The sequence below is a fragment of the Schistocerca cancellata genome, chromosome 6 (genome assembly GCF_023864275.1).
Source record: "Schistocerca cancellata isolate TAMUIC-IGC-003103 chromosome 6, iqSchCanc2.1, whole genome shotgun sequence".
In the NCBI taxonomy this organism is placed as follows: domain Eukaryota; kingdom Metazoa; phylum Arthropoda; class Insecta; order Orthoptera; family Acrididae; genus Schistocerca; species Schistocerca cancellata.
Genome location: NC_064631.1, coordinates 226794133 through 226816558, shown reverse-complemented (window position 1 = coordinate 226816558; position 22426 = coordinate 226794133). Strand labels below are relative to the sequence as shown.

The following is a 22426-nucleotide window of genomic DNA, read 5'->3' as shown; positions in this document are numbered from 1 at the left end:
TGGAAGAGCAGTTGAACGGAATGGACAGTGTCTTGAAAGGAGGATATAAGATGAACATCAACGAAAGCAAAACGAGGATAATGGAATGTAGTCAAATTAAGTCAGGTGATGCTGAGGGAATTAGATTAGGAAATGAGACACTTAAAGTAGTAAAGGAGTTTTGCTATTTAGGGAGTAAAATAACCGATGATGGTCGAAGTAGAGAGGATATAAAATGTAGACTGGCAATGGCAAGGAAAGCGTTTCTCAAGAAGAGAAATTTGTTAACATCGAATATAGATTTAGGTGTCAGGAAGTCGTTTCTGAAAGTATTTGTATGGAGTATAGCCATGTATGGAAGTGAGACATGGACGATAACTAGTTTGGACAAGAAGAGAATAGAAGCTTTCGAAATGTGGTGCTACAGAAGAATGCTGAAGATAAGGTGGGTAGATCACATAACTAATGAGGAGGTATTGAATAGGATTGGGGAGAAGAGAAGTTTGTGGCACAACTTGACTAGAAGAAGGGATCGGTTGGTAGGACATGTTCTGAGGCATCGAGGGATCACAATTTTAGCATTGGAGGGCAGCATGGAGGGTAAAAATCGTAGAGGGAGACCAAGAGATGAATACACTAAGCAGATTCAGAAGGATGTAGGTTGCAGTAGGTACTGGGAGATGAAGAAGCTTGCACAGGATAGAGTAGCATGGAGAGCTGCATCAAACCAGTCTCAGGGCTGAAGACCACAACAACAACAACAATATAAAGATTATAATAGCAAACTGAATGATGGTGATTATGGTTATTATGGTTTCTCACCACAAAATGTCGTCTTCACTGTTTATTAGGGCATTAAAATTTTTCAGAGAAAGGTGTGTAAATGACTTGCTGTGTGAGAGTTTATAAATTACTATTAACTCGACAAGAAGAGAGAGAGAGAGAGAGAGAGAGTGAGAGAGAGAGTGTCCTTCGACAACTGTATTGGTATAAAATACTGGTTGTTGGTTTGATGTGTTGGGAAGCCTGCAGTATCCCATGTCAAGGGGAGGCAGGTGCGAAAGGATTGGGGTATATTAATCATTAGCAGTTGTTGTAGTCTTCATTCCAAAGACTGGTTAGAACTTCCATCATCAAATTAACTATTCCAGCTATTCCTTAATGCCTCAGGCAATGTCATGTCCTGTCAAGTTGTAGCATAAAGCACATTTCTTCTCATTTCTGTGCAGTACCTCCTCATTAGTTACTCAATGCATTCATCTATAATGCCATATTGTAAAAGTGTCTATTCTCTTCTCCTCTGAACTGAATATTACTTACATACAAATTTATGCTCCGTACAATTGCCTTCGGAAAAGCCTTCTTAATGCTTAAATGTATATTCAGTTTTAACAGATACACTTTTCTTGCTTTTGCATCTATAATGCCATATTGTAAAAGTGTCTATTCTCTTCTCCTCTGAACTGAATATTACATACATACAAATTTATGCTTCGTACAATTGCCTTCGGAAAAGCCTTCTTAATGCTTAAATGTATATTCAGTTTTAACAGATACACTTTTCTTACTTTTGCCAGTCTGCATTTTATAAGCTCCCTGAATTGACCATTGTCAGTTATTTTGCTATCCAAATGACATAACTCAAACTAGTTTTAGTGTCTCATTTCCTAATCAAATTCCATCACCATCGATTTAATTTGAATCACTGCTTTACCTTTGTTTCACTGTTCTTGATATCCATTGTATAACCTCTTTTCCATTCAACCACTCTTCCCAGTCCTTTGCCATCTCTGACACAATACATTGTCATTGGCAAGCCTTTAAGTTTTGTTTCTTCACCCTGCCCTTTAATTCTCTTTTCAGATTCCTTTGGGTTTTCGTTTTATGGGAAGTCTGGTAGAATATTAAGAGAGATTCTCAGCCGTATGTTTCCCTTGTCTGTGGTCATGAATCCAAGTTATATCCTCATCTCCATGCTGCTGAATAGAAGGAATCTCTATGCTTTATGTCAAGTACAAGGTACGTGTTGTTTTCATCTGCCCAGTTTGCAACTGCCTCACCATTGTCATCATTCTCTTTGTATTTCCATTGGGTGTGATGACTGTTGTAGTCGCCTTCATAGACAGATGGATGTTGCAGTAGTGGTAGGACTTGTGGAGGGCATGAGACTGCAGGAGGTTTGTATGTGTTACTTATGGTGTACCCTCCGATTTGAATAACCACTTCATATATGTTGTTGTTGGTAGATGTTGAATGCAATTGAACATTTTCGATATTAGATCTCACTTAAGTTGCCACACCGTAAGCATGGTGATATATGGCACCAACTAAGTCGTAGTCTTATATTTTTACCTCTTTTTCTTAGTTGTTCCTCTTTTTCTGTGTGTGTTTTCTGAATGGCAGCAATGTCAATGTCATTATCGTTTATAACCTTTTGCAGGACATCTCTCTTTGCTCTGCTTATTCCTTCTATATTTAGCTGGTAAATCCTGAGGCAAGGTCCAATTTTTTGTCAGCAGGCCATGAGAATGACCGATGGGTTTCCTCTGTGCCATTGTGATTAGGATGTGCTATTAAATAGCCAGGAGATCAATATGATTGTCTGGCTGCCAGTTAGTGCTAGTTCTTTTTGTTCACATCTATAATTAGATGCTTTTCAGGGTGCACGTGTAGTATTCTACTAGGGACGCGAACTAGCCTTACACCCCTCAAGAATTCATCTGTGATATAGAAGGAGTTGTCAAGGAGATATGATTTCAATTTATTTTTGGAACTATTACTGCTGTCTGTTGGACATTTTATTTCATCTGGAAATGTATTGGGAAGTTTTAGAGCAGCATATTTTACCCCCTTCTGTGCCGAAGATAGGTTAAGTAGAGGATAGTGTAAGCATTTCTTTCTTCTGGTATTATAATCAAGAATGTCACTGTTGTTTTTAAACTGGTCCATATTGTTGAGAACAAATGTTATTACTTAGTAACTTTGTTATGAGGCTGTCAGTATAGCTTCTTGTTTCAGATAAGAAGGGAGGTCATTCACATATATCAAGAACAGAAGGGGATCCATGATCAAACCCTGTGGAACACATAAAGTAATTTCATCCCAGTTAGATGAAGTAGCCAATTTCCTTAAATTACTTAAACCGTATAAAGAAACTTTTTGCTTCCTGTTCTGTAAATATGGCTTAAACTGCTCATATGCTGTTCCATTTCTACCATATATTGTAATTTCTGTAACATAAAGTCATAGTTCACACAATTAAGTGCTTTGGATTAGTCTCAGAAAATTCCTATTGGTGACATTTTCCTATTTAAAGACTCTATTATGTGGGCAGTGAAATTGTATATTGCTGTCTCAGTGGAAAAGCATTTTTGAAATCCGAACTGTGATTTACTAAGTATCCCATTACTGTTGAGATGGCTAACTACTCGAGTACATAACTTTCTCAACAATTTTTGAAAATGGTGTAAGCGAGAATACTGGCTAGTAATTATTGACATCTGTGCTGTCTCCTATTTTGTAGAGAGGCTTAACACTGACATATTTTAAACTGCGTGGGAAAATACCTTGAGTTAGTTCCTATGGGACCAAACTGCTAAGGTCATCCGTCCCTAGGCTTAATCTAACTTAAACCAACTTACGCCAACTTACACCCATGCCTGAGGGAGGACTCGAACCTTGGCAAGGTGCCTCAGACTGCATGGGGTAGTGCATCTGGCATGAGATGTTTATAATAACTTGTACGAAGATCTGATTTTGGTAACTTAGTTTACCGAAACCAGTGTTTTATTGCGATCTTGGCTAAGAAGTTTTTCTTCTCCTAAGAAAGCAAATACAGATTGCCACTTCATACTCAGCGTGAGTAAACTAATGAAAATAAATCTAAGACCTCTCAAAGCTGAGTCTTCCACATACTGCTTGGCTTTTTCTTTTGAACTATTCTCATCAAATTTTTACACCTGTTGTTGTTGTTGTTGTTGTTGTTGTGGTCTTCAGTCCCGAGACTGGTTTGATGCAGCTCTCCATGCTACTCTATCCTGTGCAAGCTTCTTCATCTCCCAGTACCTACTGCAACCTACATCCTTCTGAATCTGCTTAGTATATTCATCTCTTGGTCTCCCCCTACGATTTTTACCCTCCACGCTGCCCTCCAATACTAAATTGGTGATCCCTTCATGCCTCAGAACATGTCCTACCAACCGATCCCTTCTTCTGGTCAAGTTGTGCCACAAACTTCTCTTCTCCCCAATCCTATTCAATACTTCCTCATTAGTTATGTGATCTACCCATCTAATCTTCAGCATTCTTCTGTAGCACCACATTTCGAAAGCTTCTATTCTCTTCTTGTCCAAACTAGTTATCGTCCATGTCTCACTTCCATACATGGCTACACTCCATACAAATACTTTCAGAAATGACTACCTGACACTTAAATCTATACTCGATGTTAACAAATTTCTCTTCTTCAGAAATGCTTTCCTTGCCATTGCCAGTCTACATTTTATATCCTCTCTACTTCGACCATCATCAGTTATTTTGCTCCCCAAATAGCAAAACTCCTTTACTACTTTAAGTGTCTCATTTCCTAATCTAATACCCTCAACATCACCCGACTTAATTTGACTACATTCCATTATCCTCGTTTTGCTTTTGTTGATGTTCATCTTATATCCTCCCTTCAAGACACCATCCATTCCGTTCAACTGCTCTTCCAAGTCCTTTGCTGTCTCTGACAGAATTACAATGTCATCGGCGAACCTCAAAGTTTTTATTTCTTCTCCATGGATTTTAATACCTACGCCGAATTTTTCTTTTGTTTCCTTTACTGCTTGCTCAATATACAGATTGAATAACATCGGGGAGAGGCTACAACCCTGTCTTACTCCCTTCCCAACCACTGCCTCCCTTTCATGTCCCTCGACTCTTATAACTTCCATCTGCTTTCTGTACAAATTGTAGATAGCCTTTCGCTCCCTGTATTTTACCCCTGCCACCTTTAGAATTTGAAAGAGAGTATTCCAGTCAACGTTGTCAAAAGCTTTCTCTAAGTCTACAAATGCTAGAAATGTAGGTTTACCTTTCCTTAATCTTTCTTCTAAGATAAGTCGTAAGGTCAGTATTGCCTCACGTGTTCCAGTATTTCTACGGAATCCAAACTGATCTTCCCCGAGGTCGGCTTCTACTAGTTTTTCCATTCGTCTGTAAAGAATTCGTGTTAGTATTTTGCAACTGTGGCTTATTAAACTGATTGTTCGGTAATTTTCACATCTGTCAACACCTGCTTTCTTTGGGATTGGAATTATTATATTCTTCTTGAAGTCTGAGGGTATTTCGCCCGTTTCATACACCTTGCTCACCAGATGGTAGAGTTTTGTCAGGACTGGCTCTCCCAAGGCCGTCAGTAGTTCCAATGGAATGTTGTCTACTCCGGGGGCCTTGTTTCGACTCAGGTCTTTCAGTGCTCTGTCAAACTCTTCACGCAGTATCGTATCTCCCATTTCATCCTTATCTACATCCTCTTCCATTTCCATAATATTGTCCTCAGGTACATCGCCCTTGTATAGACCTTCTATATACTCCTTCCACCTTTCTGCTTTCCCTTCTTTGCTTAGAACTGGGTTTCCATCTGAGCTCTTGATGTTCATACAAGTGGTTCTCTTATCTCCAAAGGTCTCTTTAATTTTCCTGTGGGCAGTATCTATCTTACCCCTAGTCAGATAAGCCTCTACATCCTTACATTTGTCCTCTAGCCATCCCTGCTTAGCCATTTTGCACTTCCTATCAATCTCATTTTTGAGACGTTTGTATTCCTTTTTGCCTGCTTCATTTACTGCATTTTTATATTTTCTCCTTTCATCAATTAAATTCAATATTTCTTCTGTTACCCAAGGATTTCTACTAGCCCTCGTCTTTTTATCTACTTGATCCTCTGCTGCCTTCACTACTTCGTCCCTCAAAGCTACCCATTCTTCTTCTACTGTATTTCTTTCCCCCATTCCTGTCAATTGTTCCCTTATGCTCTCCCTGAAACTCTGTACAACCTCTGGTTCTTTCAGTTTATCCAGGTCCCATCTCCTTAAATTCCCACCTTTTTGCAGTTTCTTCAGTTTTAATCTACAGGTCATAACCAATAGATTGTGGTCAGAGTCCACATCTGCCCCTGCAAATGTCTTACAATTTAAAACCTGGTTCCTAAATCTCTGTCTTACCATTATATAATCTATCTGAAACTTGTCAGTATCTCCAGGCTTCTTCCATGTATACAACCTTCTATCATGATTCTTAAACCAAGTGTTAGCTATGATTAAGTTGTGCTCTGTGCAAAATTCTACCAGGCGGCTTCCTCTTTCATTTCTTAGCCCCAATCCATATTCACCTACAACGTTTCCTTCTCTCCGTTTTACTACACTCGAATTCCAGTCACCCATGACTATTAAATTTTCGTCTCCCTTCACTATCTGAATAATTTCTTTTATTTCATCATACATTTCTTCAATTTCTTCGTCATCTGCAGAGCTAGTTGGCATATAAACTTGTACTACTGTAGTAGGTGTGGGCTTCGTATCTATCTTGGCCACAATAATGCGTTCACTATGCTGTTTGTAGTAGCTTACCCGCATTCCTATTTTCCTATTCATTATTAAACCTACTCCTGCATTACCCCTATTTGATTTTGTGTTTATAACCCTGTAGTCACCTGACCAGAAGTCTTGTTCCTCCTGCCACCGAACTTCACTAATTCCCACTATATCTAACTTTAACCTATCCATTTCCCTTTTTAAATTTTCTAACCTACCTGCCTGATTAAGGGATCTGACATTCCACGCTCCGATCCGTAGAACGCCAGTTTTCTTTCTCCTGATAACGACATCCTCTTGAGTAGTCCCCGCCCGGAGATCCGAATGGGGGACTATTTTACCTCCGGAATATTTTACCCAAGAGGATGCCATCATCATTTAATCATACAGTAAAGCTGCATGCCCCCGGGAAAAATTACGGCCGTAGTTTCCCCTTGCTTTCAGCCGTTCGCAGTACCAGCACAGTAAGGCCGTTTTGGTTATTGTTACAAGGCCAGATCAGTCAATCATCCAGACTGTTGCCCTTGCAACTACTGAAAAGGCTGCTGCCCCTCTTCAGGAACCACACATTTGTCTGGCCTCTCAACAGATACCCCTCCGTTGTGGTTGTACCTACGGTATGGCTATCTGTATCGCTGAGGCACGCAAGCCTCCCCACCAACGGCAAGGTCCATGGTTCATGGGGGGTTTTTACACCTACACTTAAGAAATGGTTGTTAAATACATTAGCTGATTATGTACTGTTGGTAAGATGCTCTCATTCTCTTTAATAGTAATACTACGTACCCCAGTGGCAACTTTTCCTGTCTCCCTTCTAACAACATTCTGTATTGATTTGATTTGATTGCGCGAATTGTTAATTTCAACTCTAACATAGATATTTTTGATTTTCTGACAACTTTTCTCAATATATTACAATAATTTTTGTAGTGTAAAATTACTTCTGAGTCTTTACTAATTCTTGCTGTCTCATACAGTTTTCTTTTGGTTTCGAACTATGGAAAATCTAGGATGGAATGTAAAAATATTATGAAAAGAAAAGTTGCTACTCACCATGTAGCAGAGATGCTGTCACAGATAGGCACAACAAAAAGTCTGTCACAAATATAGTTTCCGGCCAGTAAGGCATTTCTCAAAATTAGATGACAGAAACACACATACACACTCACGCAAATGCAGCTCACACACACAACTGCAGTCTCAGGCAGCTGAGGCCACTTTGCGAACAGCAGCACCAGTGCTTGATGGGAATGGGGACTGTATGGGGGTAAGGAGGAGGCTGGGTTGGGGAGGGGAAGGCACAATAGGGTAGGTGTGGCGGACAGTGACATGCTGTTGGGGAGTGCGCAAGGACGAGGTGGAAAGAGGGTAGGGCAGCTATGTGCAGTTGGGAGGTTAGACAGAGGGCGACAGAAAGGTGGGGAAGGGGGGGGGGGGGTAGCAGAAAAGGAGAGAAGTAAAAAGATTAGGTGCGATGGAGGAATGAGGACTGTGTAGTGCTGGAATGGGAACAGATAGGGGGCTGGGTGGGGGTGGACAACGAAGGTTATGGCTAGGAGGGTTATGGGAACGTTGGATGTATTGCAGGGAAAGTTCCCACCTTTGCATTTGAGAAAAGCTGATATTGGTGGGAAGGATCCATATGGCACAGGCTGTGAAGCAGTCGCTGAAATGAAGGATGTCATGTTTGGCAGCGTCCTCAGCAACAGGGTGGTCCACTTGTTTCTTGGCCACAATTTGTCGGTGTCCATTCATGCGGACAGACAGCGTGTTAGTTGTCCTGCCCACATAGAATGCAGCACAGTGGTTGCAGCTTAGCTTGTATATCACATGACTGGTTTCACAGGTAGTCCTGCCTTTGATGGGATAGGTGATGTTTGTGACTGGACTAGAGTAGGTGTGGTGGTGGGAGGATGTAGAGGACAGGTCTTGCATCTAGGTCTGTTACATGGGTATGAGTCATGAGGTAAGGGGTTGGGAGCAGGGGTTGGCAGTGATGTACGAGTATATTGTGTAGGTTTGGTGTACGGTGGAATACCACTGTGGGAGGAGGGGGAAGGACAGTAGGCAGGTCATTTCTCATTTCAGGGCTTGATGAGAGGCAGTCGAAACCCTGGCAGAGAATGTAATTCAGTTGTTCCAGTGCTGTGTGGTACCGAGTTACGAGAGGAATGCTCTGTGGCCGAACAGTGGGACTTCGTGAGGTGGTGGGAGACTGGAAAGATAAAGCATGGGAAATTTATTTCTGCACAAGGTTGGAAGGATAATTACAGTTTGTGAAGGCTTCAGTGAGACCCTCGGTATATTTCAAGAGGGACTGCCCGTCACTGCACATGTGACAACAACTGTTGGGTAGGCTGTATGGAAGGGACTTCTTAGTATGGAACAGGTTGCAGCTGTCAAAGTGGTGGTATTGCTGGTGGTTTTTAGGTTTGATATGGGCAGAGGTACTGATTTAGCCATCTTTAAGGTGAAGGTCAACATCTAGGAAGGTGGCTTCTTGGATTGAGTAGGACCAGGTGAAGCAAATGGGGAAGTTGTTGAGGTTGTGGAGGAATGTGGATAGGGTGTCCTCACCCTCAGTCCAAATCGCAAAGATGTCATCAGTGAATCTGAACCAGGTGAGGTGTTTAGGATTATTTCTTTTTCTTTCTGTAGACACTTTAATACCTTAGCAGTCCAAGGTTTCTTTCTAAACTGTTTGGTGTTACATTTAGTAATTTTTTTGGGCAACATCGTTCAAAAAGAGATATAAATTTATCAAGAATTGTTGCATTTATCATTAACATTTGGCTCATTCTATACATCTCCCCAATTAACATTTCTTAAACTTCCTCTGAAGTTAAATTTTGTAAGTTAATCAATTGTATGTCATGGTCTGATAATCCATTTATCAAAGGGAACCTGTACAAATACATTATCTATTATAGTGCTACTGTCTTGAGCTATTCATGTGGGGAAATTGATCACTGATTCTAAGTTATATGTCATTAATAACACTTCTAGTTCACTTTCCCTACAGTGTCACTCATTGTAAAGGACACATTGAGTTGCAGACAGGCACAACGAAAATACTGTTAATACTCTGAGCATCACAGTTGCTTAGAAAATTTACATTGAAATCACCACAGATTAATAATTTCTTCTTTTTGTCTGGTAGACAGCATAATATGGAGCAAACCTTTTTATGAATAGCTCCCAATATCCTAATGGGGACCCGTACACTGTTGATAATATCAACACTACATTATCTAGCTGTAGTTCACATCCACAAACTTCAAAGTGCTGATTGACACAAAACTTGCTTATTTGTACAGTTTTATATTTATACCCTTCTTTTGTGTAAATGGCAGCTCCTTCTCTATCCACGCTAGATTTGCAAATGTAAGACACTAAATTATACCCATTTATACTGACACTTTCCATCCCCGCAGTTTCATGGTGTTCAGACAGACAAAGGATATCAATCTCATTCTTATTTTTGTGGTCATTGAAACACACTGACAGCTCATCTACTTCATTAATTATACCCCTGATATTTTGATGAAGTAAATTGATACTACCATTAGCTGTATCCCTATTGACTATACATGAAGCTTCTTTTATTCTGCTTTTTTTTGGTTGTTATCTGTCTGGACTTTGGCTTTAACCTAAAGAAATGTCTACCTGGTCCCATTAACCACAGGGTCATCCCTTGTTTGACTGTGCCCCCCTTTACAGCACCTGCTAATAGAGAAGCTAAATTATCTTTTCTCTTCCTATTTAGGTGCAGGCCATGTGTAGTGTATCCCCACCTACCAATAGCATCAACTATAACAACACTTTCATGAGATTTTGCCGATGTGCAGCAGCCTTTCTTCTCGAAGTGTTATAAACACTGTTTTATCCTAGAAGAATTTCCTTTTATCATCTGTCACTGCTGACTGCCTCTTGCACTTCCATGTCACATGACCTGGTGCTCCTTTACAACTATACTCACATGGATTGCTGCATCCTTTACAGATAGCTGAGATATGTTCTGTGTCAAGTAGTACATCATTCCCTCTGACGATTTCATGTATCTTAAACTAAGCCTCCCCTTTACATTTCAGAATAAACTGTAAACATGTCTTTCTGCTGTTGCATATCCTGGAAATATGACCATTACTGTAGGATCCACACTTTTATTTCCTGTTTAATTGTTACAAACTGTTTCATGTTTTCCTTTGTTCCTTGTACAGTTCCCATTGTTCATTATGTGATGTCCATTTTTGCATAGTTCATTTTGAGTGTGGGAGGACAAGTATTATCTCTTGGCTAACAGCAGCCCCAGATATCTGGTGTTTTTTAGTTTTTTAGCTTTTCTCCACTTCTTTTACTGAAAAATTTCTGCTATTTGACAGCTTCCCATCTAGCAATGCTACTCACATCACTTGCTTTTTGTGGCATCCTCCATTGATTTACAGCTCTTAAACCCATACTGGTTAGGGTTTACACCTGCAAGACTTCTGTGTGTGTTTATAATTGGCAACAGAAACATTTTTCCTGATTGTTTTCCATTCCATTTATGAGACATATTGACCGATATGCCTGCACTGCTTTTGAGTATTTGTATCAAATACAATTGAGTATTTGTCCATTTTCCCCTGCCTCTCAAACATTTGGTATTTTTTCTTGAAGAATGCATTTGATGTATAGCCTGCAGAATTGTGGAGTTTATTCCATAAGGCCCTTAGTCTTCTTCAACATTAGAATGGACTTCTTCAGGAAAATGAATTAGTACATATACATTATTGTAGAGCAACTTTATCTTTCCTATTGGCTGTTTTTGTTATTCTGTGTCATCTTTACAGTTGTTGTCTAGAACCATGGCCCCCATTAATAGTTCTATTGAATTCTTACAAGTTCTTATCATGTCACTATCTCCTCTTGCCATAGTGGACACGTGTGATTATATTTTCTATCAGTAGTTTATAGTGTTCCACATACATTATTGTTAAGGTGTAGTTATTTGTATTTCTGTTTGGTGTTCCTGTAAATTCGTTGTTGTTTCTCACACTCTTCGGTATATAATGCTTTCTGAATTTTGTTTTTCTTCTTAGTTTTTGCACATAGCTGCTCCCCATTCCCTTTAGATCTCCATAACTAAACTGTTTAAGGTCCGTTACCATTCTTTGCACTTTCTGGGTTATTATTGCTGGCTGTTAAACCTTCTTCCTCTGTCCGTGACATTATCTTGTTTCAGATGTTCTGATTGGTCGATAGCATTATCTCAATATTGGAGAATGTGGGAGAGCTCTGAAGTCTGTTGATGACCAACAAATGCACCATATACAGTAAAACACAAAATAATGACCATTTAAGATGAAGGCATAGCCATTCACTTTGCCCAGTACTGAGTGATTTTGTGCAAATGGAGAGAGTTGACAGATACTAATCTCCATCTCCTACCATCTGCATATTTTATTTCCTATGGTGCCCCTAAATGAGTGACTGTCCCTTATAAAGGACACAACAATAGGTCTAGTGAACAACACAAAACATAAATATATTCTTTGCAGTGTGGCATTGTACATTACGCAAATCCCATTTGTAAGGATCTTCCTTTTTTCGACATCCTTGAAGATGTCTTCACTGTGGATCCACAGAAAAAAGTGTATCTACTATCTACCTATTTGTCTATTGGTGTATTGGTCTAGTGGTGAGCATGATTCATTGAGGGTCTTTGGCTTGTACCATGTTGTTTGTTAGAACTAGAAGCCTGTATGTGTAGTGAAGATGGTGATCTATTAAGGGTAGAGTCTTCCCCTGTACAATTCAGCATGTGGAAACAGAAACAGAAATCCTTATAAAATTATTTCATTCAAATGTGATGTTGAATTATTTCATTCAAATGTGATAGTTCACTCCTCAAAATCTTGGTTTAGGGACAGATGGATCTGTACCGTCACTCGAGGACTAGTTGAGGGCAGAAGGCTATAGTTGGTTGGTAGCCAATGTTACTCTTAACAGTAAGATTGTCAGATCGTTGTCTTTCTCCTGTACACATACTTATGAAACAAAATATTAACAGGCACAAGATGAGTCTTTCTCTTAATGCACATAAAAAGGTGTTATTCCTAAAGCAAGTCCCCCAGCCCCTCTCTCAATATCTTTTGGATTTGGCATGTTCATATAATGTATGTGTATATATGCCACCCAATCCACTGTACAGTACACATGCTAATATTAGTCATAATCTGCTATTACATTTGTGTGTGGGGCGAGAGCAAAATGACTGTTGTACCCCTCAATATGTCCGCTAATCCCTCTTGTATCGTTTTCATGATTTCTAAGTGAGATATGCAGAAGAGGCAGCTGAATTGTACAAGGGAAGACTGGAAAGTAACATACAATAATCTTACTATCAAAAGGTTAAGAAGGTAACAGAAAAAAAACCACAAATGAACTTACAGCTTTTACCTACTTTTCTACATAGTCACCAACATTCTCAATACATTTCTCCCATAATGGATTTTCTCATGAACTAGAGCAGCAACATGGGGGCAAGCATTGTCATAAAGAACATTAATGTTATGGTGTTTGTCACGAAGGGTGTGACTCAACTTAACCACAGTTTTAATGTAGGTTGCAGCACTCAGAGAGGTCCCGTTTTCAGCAAATTCCACCAATAACACACCATGCATATGCCAGGATATTGTCACAAGCACTTTCGTAGCAGATTGAATCATTTTGAATTTTTGTCGTACTGGGTAACCAATGTATTTCGACTCTATAGACTATATCTGACGAATGTTCTGGATTTTGAGCACAAGCTCAGAGATTTTAGCCTATAAATTATAAGATGCAGATGTACCTTGTATCTAAGAGAGCTCACTGAGCTGGGGAAGAAGGGTTACTTACCTCGCCTTTGTTGACCTTTCATAGACCTTGGGGTTTTCTACCCTGGGTTTTGCGCAGTAGGCTATCTGTGATCTGTCTGTCTGAAGGAAAAATGGACTGATGACCTCATAGTTTGGTCCCCTTAATCACCCTACCAACCAAGCAGCCTACCAACCAAGCAGGGTTAACTTGTAAAAAAGAATGAATATGTCAAGATATTTTCATTTAAATATATTTGAAGCTTATAGCTAAGTCAAAAAGCTAGTTTCCTTGTTTTACATCCGTAACTGTGCCCATGACATATTTGTCTGTTTGAGTTCTATGATAGGAGCTTTTTTTCATTCTGATTCCCAACATTCACTCTACCATAATTTTGATATTAGACTGCCATAGCTTGGCAACTGTTGTACGTTTTAGTTGACTAGGGTGACAACTAATCTGGTATAGGTATTTTTATTGCCTTTTGAACCACTTTGCTTATATCATGACAATGAATAAAGCTTTCACAAAACAACAGGGTGACCATTAATTATAACTATTTATCTACCATCTTACAAAATTTGAACTGATTCACACAAGTTTGAAACATAGAAATGGAGTGCTTAAAAAAACTCACAGCAAACCTGTCTTTTGCATGTTAAATCCAACTGAAGCCTGATTTTTGAAGTGAGTTTTCAATTTTATGTTAAGAGTGAATCTTTTATTTATTTGAATCACTTTAAAGTGTTTCTGCACGTTAAATTTACTTAAGAATTAATTTTACGTGGTACGTTTAGCATGACTTTAAACTATTGTATCTCAACACACAAAAAAATTATTGGATGAAAAAAAAAAAAAACATTTTGATACGGTCCATTTATGTACCATTGTGCAAAATTTGAACCAATCTATACAAATCCAAAGTATATAAGTCCAAAGTATAGATATGGCCCGCATCATAAACCTCCCAGAAAAACATGTTTATTGCATGTAAAATCTGAAAGGTATGCGTACAAATGGTGCTATTAGATTAGCATTAATTTCAGCCCAATTAAAATCTTTTGCAATAGCTCAACTCGCCTGGGTACCAACTGTTTTTGTTATTCAAATCTTGCTTAATATACTGTAACATAGATGCAGTATGACATATTCGTATGGCTATGCAGAAGACTACTGATCCAGGCAAAACCAAAAACTTTTTACTGTACGTCCATAGTTCAAAGAGGAACTGCGCATCAAGATGCCCCTCAAAACTGAGATTCTGTGCATGCCTATCTCAAATCTATTTATTACAGTGCATCTGCATACTAATGATTCCATTTAAGAGAATGTTACTCTCAAGTTCTGTGCAATTGTATTGTAATAGTGAAAAGCTGCATGAATTTTAACATAATTTTGATGGCAGGAAGATATGCAGGAAAAATTTATGTACAAATAGATCAATTGATGTTTGTGATTATTTCATTGATTAAAAATTTTGCTTGCTTATAATCCTTTATCCCATTTACAGTGTCAGTAACATCTGTAGAAAATGTAATGAAAATCGTGCAGAGGTAGTTCTTCGAAAGAAACATCCCTATTGCAGGTATTTATCTAACCTATAGTTTCTTTGAATTTATTAGTTTTTGATGCATTGTACAAATTATTTGTCTTGTTCTGTTTCAGACTCTGTTTTGTGCAAGCAGCAACTCATAAATTCAGAGCAACTCTTGGGAAATCAAAGATCATTAGAGCAGGTGATAATGTAATGATAGCTTTTTCTGGCAGTGAAGCTTCAGCTGCACTTGTTCATTTGGTGTCAGTTGGCTTAAATGAAGGAAATCACAAACGACTCTGTTTTAATCCCATTATTTTGTATGTCGATGGTAAGTAGGCATGTTGTTAACAGTAGTTCATTTTATGGAGGCACATACTGGACATTTGTGTAGAAGATAAATATTATTCACAAGTAATAATAATATCAATAACATGTGTTCATTCTTTAGTCATTTTGTACATTGATATGAACAAGTTAATTCTAAAGTAGTATACAATAAACAGAATGTAGATAATATAACGCAGCAACAAATTTATAAGAACATAGGCTTCCGTGGCCGGTGTCATAATGATTAAAATTCTTCTGCGTATTATACCGCATCATTGATAAAAACTAACAAAAATAAACTAAAACCGATGTTACGGCCGAATTGCAACGGCCTTCCTCAGGGGCACAATTGGTTTTTCATGGGGATAGGCGCTTCTATTTATTACAGACTATCGATGTCTGATGTCACTGTTGTAAAATTTTTAATTGGCCCTCTAATATGATTGGCTAGTCATGACATAAGGGAAGATGGAAGGAAAGAGGCTATTCATGGATGTACAGCATGAATTTATGGCTGTCCACTGCGTTATCAGCAAAGGACTCAGATAACATCGACTGAATAACCCACAACCAGGCCTGCATGGAGGAGGATTTGGTCAGCAGTCGACAGAAAAAGAAATTTGAGGAGCTAACGGGAAACGAACACCACTCACAGCTAAGTCTGGATACAGCTCGTACTGTGGTTAACATCTCATCACAGACCATCAATGAGGCAGCGACGTCAGTTCTGTCCACAGGGTTAAATTTCGCAGTTACGCTCACAAAGATTCTCCACCAAGTACCAGGTGTCGAAGCAGAAAAGATAAGACAGGAAACTGTAAGAATTTTACAAACAGCAAAACCACCCAGAGCCAATATCACACATGAAGAAAGACAGGCCATAAAGCAGCTCAGAAATAACAAGGATATAAGGATATTGTGGTCCTACATGCGGACAAAAGGAAACGCTACGGTTCTGATGGACATTTCTGAATATGAAAAGAAGATTGACGAACTGCTACGCAATCTCATTTACAGAGTACTAAGGAGTGACCCGACAGCAAGGATAGGCAGAAATACGAAGGCCCTCGTAAAGGACTTGAGAATTGATCCTTACACAGCCAAGAGACTAATCACCAAGGTGCCTGTTCCTCCTAGAATTTACAGAGTACCTAAGCTCCATAAGGAGGGTTATCCGCTGAGGCCCATAGAGAACGGAATAGATTTACCTATGTATTATGTTGCGAAAGATCTGGCACCTAAGTTATGCCGTCTTGTGACACACAAGACTCTTCCCACTTCATACAACTGATTAGGGAACAGCGAATAAAGCCATCAGACATTACGGTCAGTTTTGACATCAAGTCTCCCTTCACTAATGTACCTATTGAGGAGACTATGCGCATTCTACAGGATCAGATCCCACCAGATATCTGCGATTTGGTGCGCTTATGCCTGTCATCTATGTACTTCACCTGGTGGGGAAAATATTACGAACTGTTAGATGGAGTGGCAATGGGTTCCCCCCTCTCCCCTGTAGCTGCGGACATACTCATGGAAGCCTTTGAGCAAACAGCCCTAGCTTCTGCTCCATTACGTTCCAGTTGTTGGCTACGATATGTGGACAACACATTCGTTATCTGGCCTCATGGTGAAGCAGAATTGGGAAACTTCCTCCAGCACTTAAGTAGCCTGCACAAAAATATAAAGTTCACACATGAGACTGAAAACAATGGTACCTTGCCATTTCTGGATGTGGAAGTATACAGAGCGGCCAAAGGTAAACTGGGACCCAAAATGTACCAGAAACCAACGCACACTAATCGGTACCTGCATGCGGAGAGCCACCACCACCCAGCTCAAAAGTATTCTGTTCTGCATACGTTAACTGCCTGAGCCTACCGGGTAAGCAATGAAAATAACATCAAAGCAGAATTAAAGGAGTTACAACACACGTTTAGTGCCAACGGTTATGATGACAACATCATAAGTAAGGTAGTTAAAACCAAAGGGAGCAGAACATGAGAAGAAGGCAAAGAAGAGAAGCTTCCACTGGTACACTTACCATATGTAAAAGGCGTCAGTTAACGGCTAGGCGACGTCCTCCGCCGCCGAGGTTTCAAACCGATTTTTCGAAGCAGTCACATGATCCACGAAATGATAGGTTCCACCAAGGATGTAGTCAACAATCTTAACACTGCAGTTGTTTACGAACTACAGTGTGAGTGCGGAGCTGCCTACATAGGAGAAAGAGGGAAACTTGTCAGCTTACAAGTAGCAGAACACGAACGCTATGTATGATTACAAAACATAATAAATTGGCGATAGTGGACAACCTATCAGGTTCCAGGAAGCCCGAGTACTGGAGAAAGAATCGTGGAGAATCATGGATGCGAGAATGCAAAATATGGGAGGCGATCAAAATTATTAAGTAGCCTGACAACATCATCAGAGAAGATGGCTACAAACTCCCGGCGTCCTGGCTGCCGGCCATCCCAGTCCAACGAGCTGCGAGCGCTCGCGGGGCAGAAGCTACACGGGACACAAACGTATCTGCACAAACAGCTGTAGAGCAACTGTCAGTCCACTTCCGCACACACCAGGAGGAAAACTTGCCGACCAGAAGCCAAACGCTGATTGGCGGACAGCTACCAATGGTTGACGTCATGGACATCCACAAATAGCCTCTTTCCTTCCATCTTCCCCTACGTCATGACTGGCCAATCATATTAGAGGGCCAATTAAAAGTTTTACAACAGTGACGTCAGACATCGATAGTCTGTAATAAATATCAGCACCTATCCCCATGCAAAACCAGTTGTGCCCCTGAGGAAGGCCGTTGCAATTCGGCCGAAACGTCAGTTTTAGTTTATTAATGTTAGTTTTTAGCAATGATGTGACATTATACCCAGAAGAATTTTAATCACCAGCAACAAATTTGTTTCTTAATTATGTACTAAAACAGTGAAGAGAGTAGGTTCTAATTGTTCTGTAATGTATCTCATCACTTTGATGGTCGTATGCTGGGTGATTCAAAAGGTTACGCACAGATTGAAGGACTGATAGTGATGTTGAAATACAACTTTAGAACAGGAACTTATTGTTTTGGAAGTAATCATTAGCTAGTGAAAGCTTTTGCATATCAGAAACAACAAGGACAATCAATGCATATGTACCATGAGTTCAGCTAAGATAATCTGCTGTTTATGTATACATTAACTGCCTGTCACTCAAGATCATTCCATTTGTTGTCATACCGTTAATGTCTTGAGCCAGTATTAACAACAGTCATGTGATTAGACTGTTGAGTTTACACTTAACTAACTAACACTCTTTATTGCGCGTTCCCTGGATACCCATACAGTGAACAAGAAGTCACACAGTCCAAGAGTAGCATGCATCTGAGGCAATAATTGTCATCACATGGTAGCCAGCATAATTTGTGGATCATATGGAGCAGCAACAACAGCTGGCATTCCTAGCAGAGCACCCAATAATATCAGGCAAGTCGGCCACAGGATCCCGCCATGTGACACGGTGATCACTTCAAGGACAAGTCTTCTTTCCAGCATTTGTCTTGTGGCACCCACTTGCAACTCGCAGTGCCATTGGCAGGGCAGGCAGCAAGTATGAATTGATTTCAGACAGTTGTGATAACTCCATCTCACTGTCCGAGTCAGTTAATCATGGACCAAATGAACTGTAATTGTGTTTAAATGGAATCAAATTCAAGGTCTTCATTGAACAAGTTCTTCCAAGGCTTTATTACTTAACATACATAATCAGACGTGGGAATTGAGTGAGATATGAGATCTTCATTGAACAGGTGCTTCCGAAACGATTAGAGGCTTTACTACATCACATGCATCATCTTATATGTATGTAGTTAGATATAGCACACTTTTCTTCGCAAGTAAGTGACATACTCAATGTCCCATATCCATGTGTTGGCCCAGAAGAGGACATCCAATTGTGTGGCCTCCTCACCTCCCTGATTTGACACCCCTTCATTTTGTATTTCTGTTGAAGCATATCAGAAGCCTTGTAGAAATGACATCAGTTCCTGATGATGAAACACTTGTCATTGGGTGACGTGCCGTGTCTGATGAGGTTCGTTGGATGTGTGATGTGCTTGGTAAAGTGCGCCCGAATAGGTATGGCTGTATTGAATGTGGTGACAGCCATTTTGAACACCATCTCAATATTCATTGTTGAGGAAACAGCACATTACCTTTGCCAAACTTACAATGTGTGTGCATTGATTGACGTTGTTGTTCCTGACATTCCAAAGCAGTCATTTCTTCTTCTTCTTCTTCTTCTTCTTCTTCTTCTTCTTCTGTAGCACTACAGCCCTTGGTGAACCTTGGCTTCTTCAACTATTTTCCTCCATGCTTCTTGGTATTTTGCAACTCTTTTCCATTCCCAGACTCCCATGCGGGTTAGCTCTTCTATCACATCATCAATCGACTTTCTTCTCGGTCTCCCTTTCCATCTAGCAACATGGATCATATCTTTTACCAGTTTCGTTTTATTCTTTCCTACACCATTCTCTTCATATGTCCAAGTCATTGTATTGGTTGTGATTGGACAAATTTTACAATATACCTTCCTTGCATTAATGCTTGTAGCTCGGTGTTGTAGCATATCCTCTAGACTTCTTCCTCCATCCTTGGGCCATAAATTTTATGTATTACTCTAAAATCAAAGATTCTTAAGGTGTTATCATCTGTCAGTGTCCTTACCTCTGACCCATATGTGACAACAGGGTAAACTAGGGAGTTATGTTTCAGAAGTTTTGTTGTTCTTGTAACGAGGCTGTTTCTGAAGAGTTGTAAATGTGCAAAGTAAGCTGTGTTCCCTAGTTGTATACTTTCCCTTACAGTCTTTCCAATTGTGTTATCATCTGATATTAATGCTGCCAAGCAACTAAAAGAGGACACTTCTTTGAAACTTTTCCCATTTATATTTGTCTCTTAAAGGGTTCTTCTGGTCTCAGAGTGTGATGTTACCACATATTTTGTTTTATTTTCATTTACTATGAGCCAATGGTGAAGCGTGGGCTGAAGTTTAAGTGACTAATCAGGAAGAATCAGCGCAGAAAGAAGTGGGATACGAAAGTATTAAGGAATGAAGAGATATGCTGAAAGTTCTCTGAGGTTCTAGATACTGTGATAATAAGAAGCCCAGTAGGCATTTCAGTTGAAGAGGAGTGGACGTCTCTAAAATGGCGAGTCACAGAAGTTGGAAAGAAAAACATAGGTTCAAAGAAGGTAACTATGAAGAAACCATGTGTAATGGAAGAAATACTGCAGTTGATCAGTGAAAAAAAAAGAAGTACAAAAATAATCAGGGAAAATCAGGAATATGGAAATATTATGAATGAAATAAACTGGAGGTATGGGGAAGCTAAGGTAAATTGGCTGCGAGAAAAACGTGAAGAAATTGAAAAAGAAATGATTACCGGAAGGGCTGACTCAGTGTACAGGAAAGTCAAAACAACATGTAGTGAAATCAAAAACAAGGGTAGTAACATTAAGAGTGCAGTTGGGATTCCATTTTGAAATGCAGAGGAGAGAGTAGATAGATGGAAAGAGTACACTGAAGGTCTTTGCAGGAGGGGGGGACTTGTCTGATCACATGATGGGGAATAGAGGAAGAGATAGGGGATCCACTGTTAGTCAGAATTTAACAGAGCTATGGGAGTCTTAAGATCAAATAAGGCAGAAGGGACAGATAACATTCCATTAGAATTTCTAAAATCATCTGTGACAGCAGGTGAAACTTCTGGTGTATTTTCTAAATTTCAGTTAGTTGTATTATTTTGTATCTGTTACCTACTGGAGAGCTTTTTGAAAGATTTTTAACATTTTTAAATCCATCTGGTAATCATGCTTCCTCCTCAGCAGCTTGTATTAAAAAATCCCAACTAATGTCCAAGAACAGAAAGAAAAAGTAACTTTACTAAGTTATGATAGTGCTTACAACACGTACAGCCAACGTGCAGGGGTCTGAACAAATGTAAGAGAACAGTATCATTTCACATATTATGTGCATTGTTATGCACACCAACTGAACTTAATTCTTGGTCAAGCTAAAAGTCAAAATAAACAAATGAAACTGTTTTTCAGTATTATTGCAGAAGTTCCAATCTTCTTCTCTCATCATCTCGAAGGGTCGTTGTTCTAGATGCAATTGTAAAACAAGGATTTCCTCGTGGATTACCCACAAGATGAACATCCTATCCTCATTCCTGCACAACTTCAACACCTTCTCTCCTGTCTGCTTCACCTGGTCCTCCTCAACCCAACCTGCCACCTTCCTGAATGTTGACCTTCACCTCTTAGATGGCTCCAGCCATGCCTCTGTCAATATCAAATCCACAATCACTAACAATATCAGCATATCAATGGCTGACATCCTTTCCACATCAAAAACTCCCTCCCGTACAGCCTGCCACCCAGAGACAGCATATCGGGAATGACAAGAAGTCTCTTGTTCAGTACGCTGCAGATTCTCACGAGTACCTTCACAGACAGACACCCCTCCCAAACGTAGTTTGCAAACAGAGTTCCTTTGCCACATCCTCACACATCCCTGCCTCTCCCAGAACCCCCCAAGAGTTGACTTCAAAGGAGCGCCCCTCTCACCAACCAATATCTACGTGTGTGTGAGTTGATAACAAACCCAAGCATGAGTAATACCTGTTTCATGTGAATGTAGATAAAGTTCTTTCAAGTGATATCTTCAAGATATAAATCTAAGTGTTTTGAACCATTTACAGTGCTGAGAATTTACACATCTCTGAAATTATCGTGTGCTTGGGGACTTTTGTTAGACACTGGACTCGCATTTGGGAGGACGGCGGTTCAATCCCGCGTCCGGCCGTCCTGATTTAGGTTTTCCGTGATTTCCGTAAATCACTCCAGGCAAATGCCGGGATGGTTCCTTTGAAAGGGCACGCCCGACTTCCTTCCCTAATCCGATGAGATCGATGACCTCGCTGTCTGGTCTCCTTCCCCAAACAACCCAACCCCTAGGGGACTTGTGTGGAACTTTCATACTTTTATAGTTTTAAATAATGGTAGTATTCGAAATAAGTGTAGTCGTTGGGTTGAGGGCAGTTGTGAGAATGAAAAGAAAAACTTTAAAAATGAACCGAACAACATGAAATAGTAATCATTAATTT

The 22426-nt window shown here is 39.8% G+C and overlaps 1 protein-coding gene across 1 annotated transcript in view; it reads left to right on the top strand.

The window, feature by feature from the left end:
- Positions 1-22426, top strand: part of LOC126088123 (cytoplasmic tRNA 2-thiolation protein 2-A) — a 72112-nt gene that overhangs the window by 6547 nt on the left and 43139 nt on the right. Inside the window, exons 2-3 of the mRNA XM_049906228.1 lie at positions 14908-14982; positions 15063-15262. Of these exons, the coding sequence (XP_049762185.1) occupies positions 14908-14982; positions 15063-15262 (275 nt within the window). The remainder of the gene's footprint in view (positions 1-14907; positions 14983-15062; positions 15263-22426) is intronic.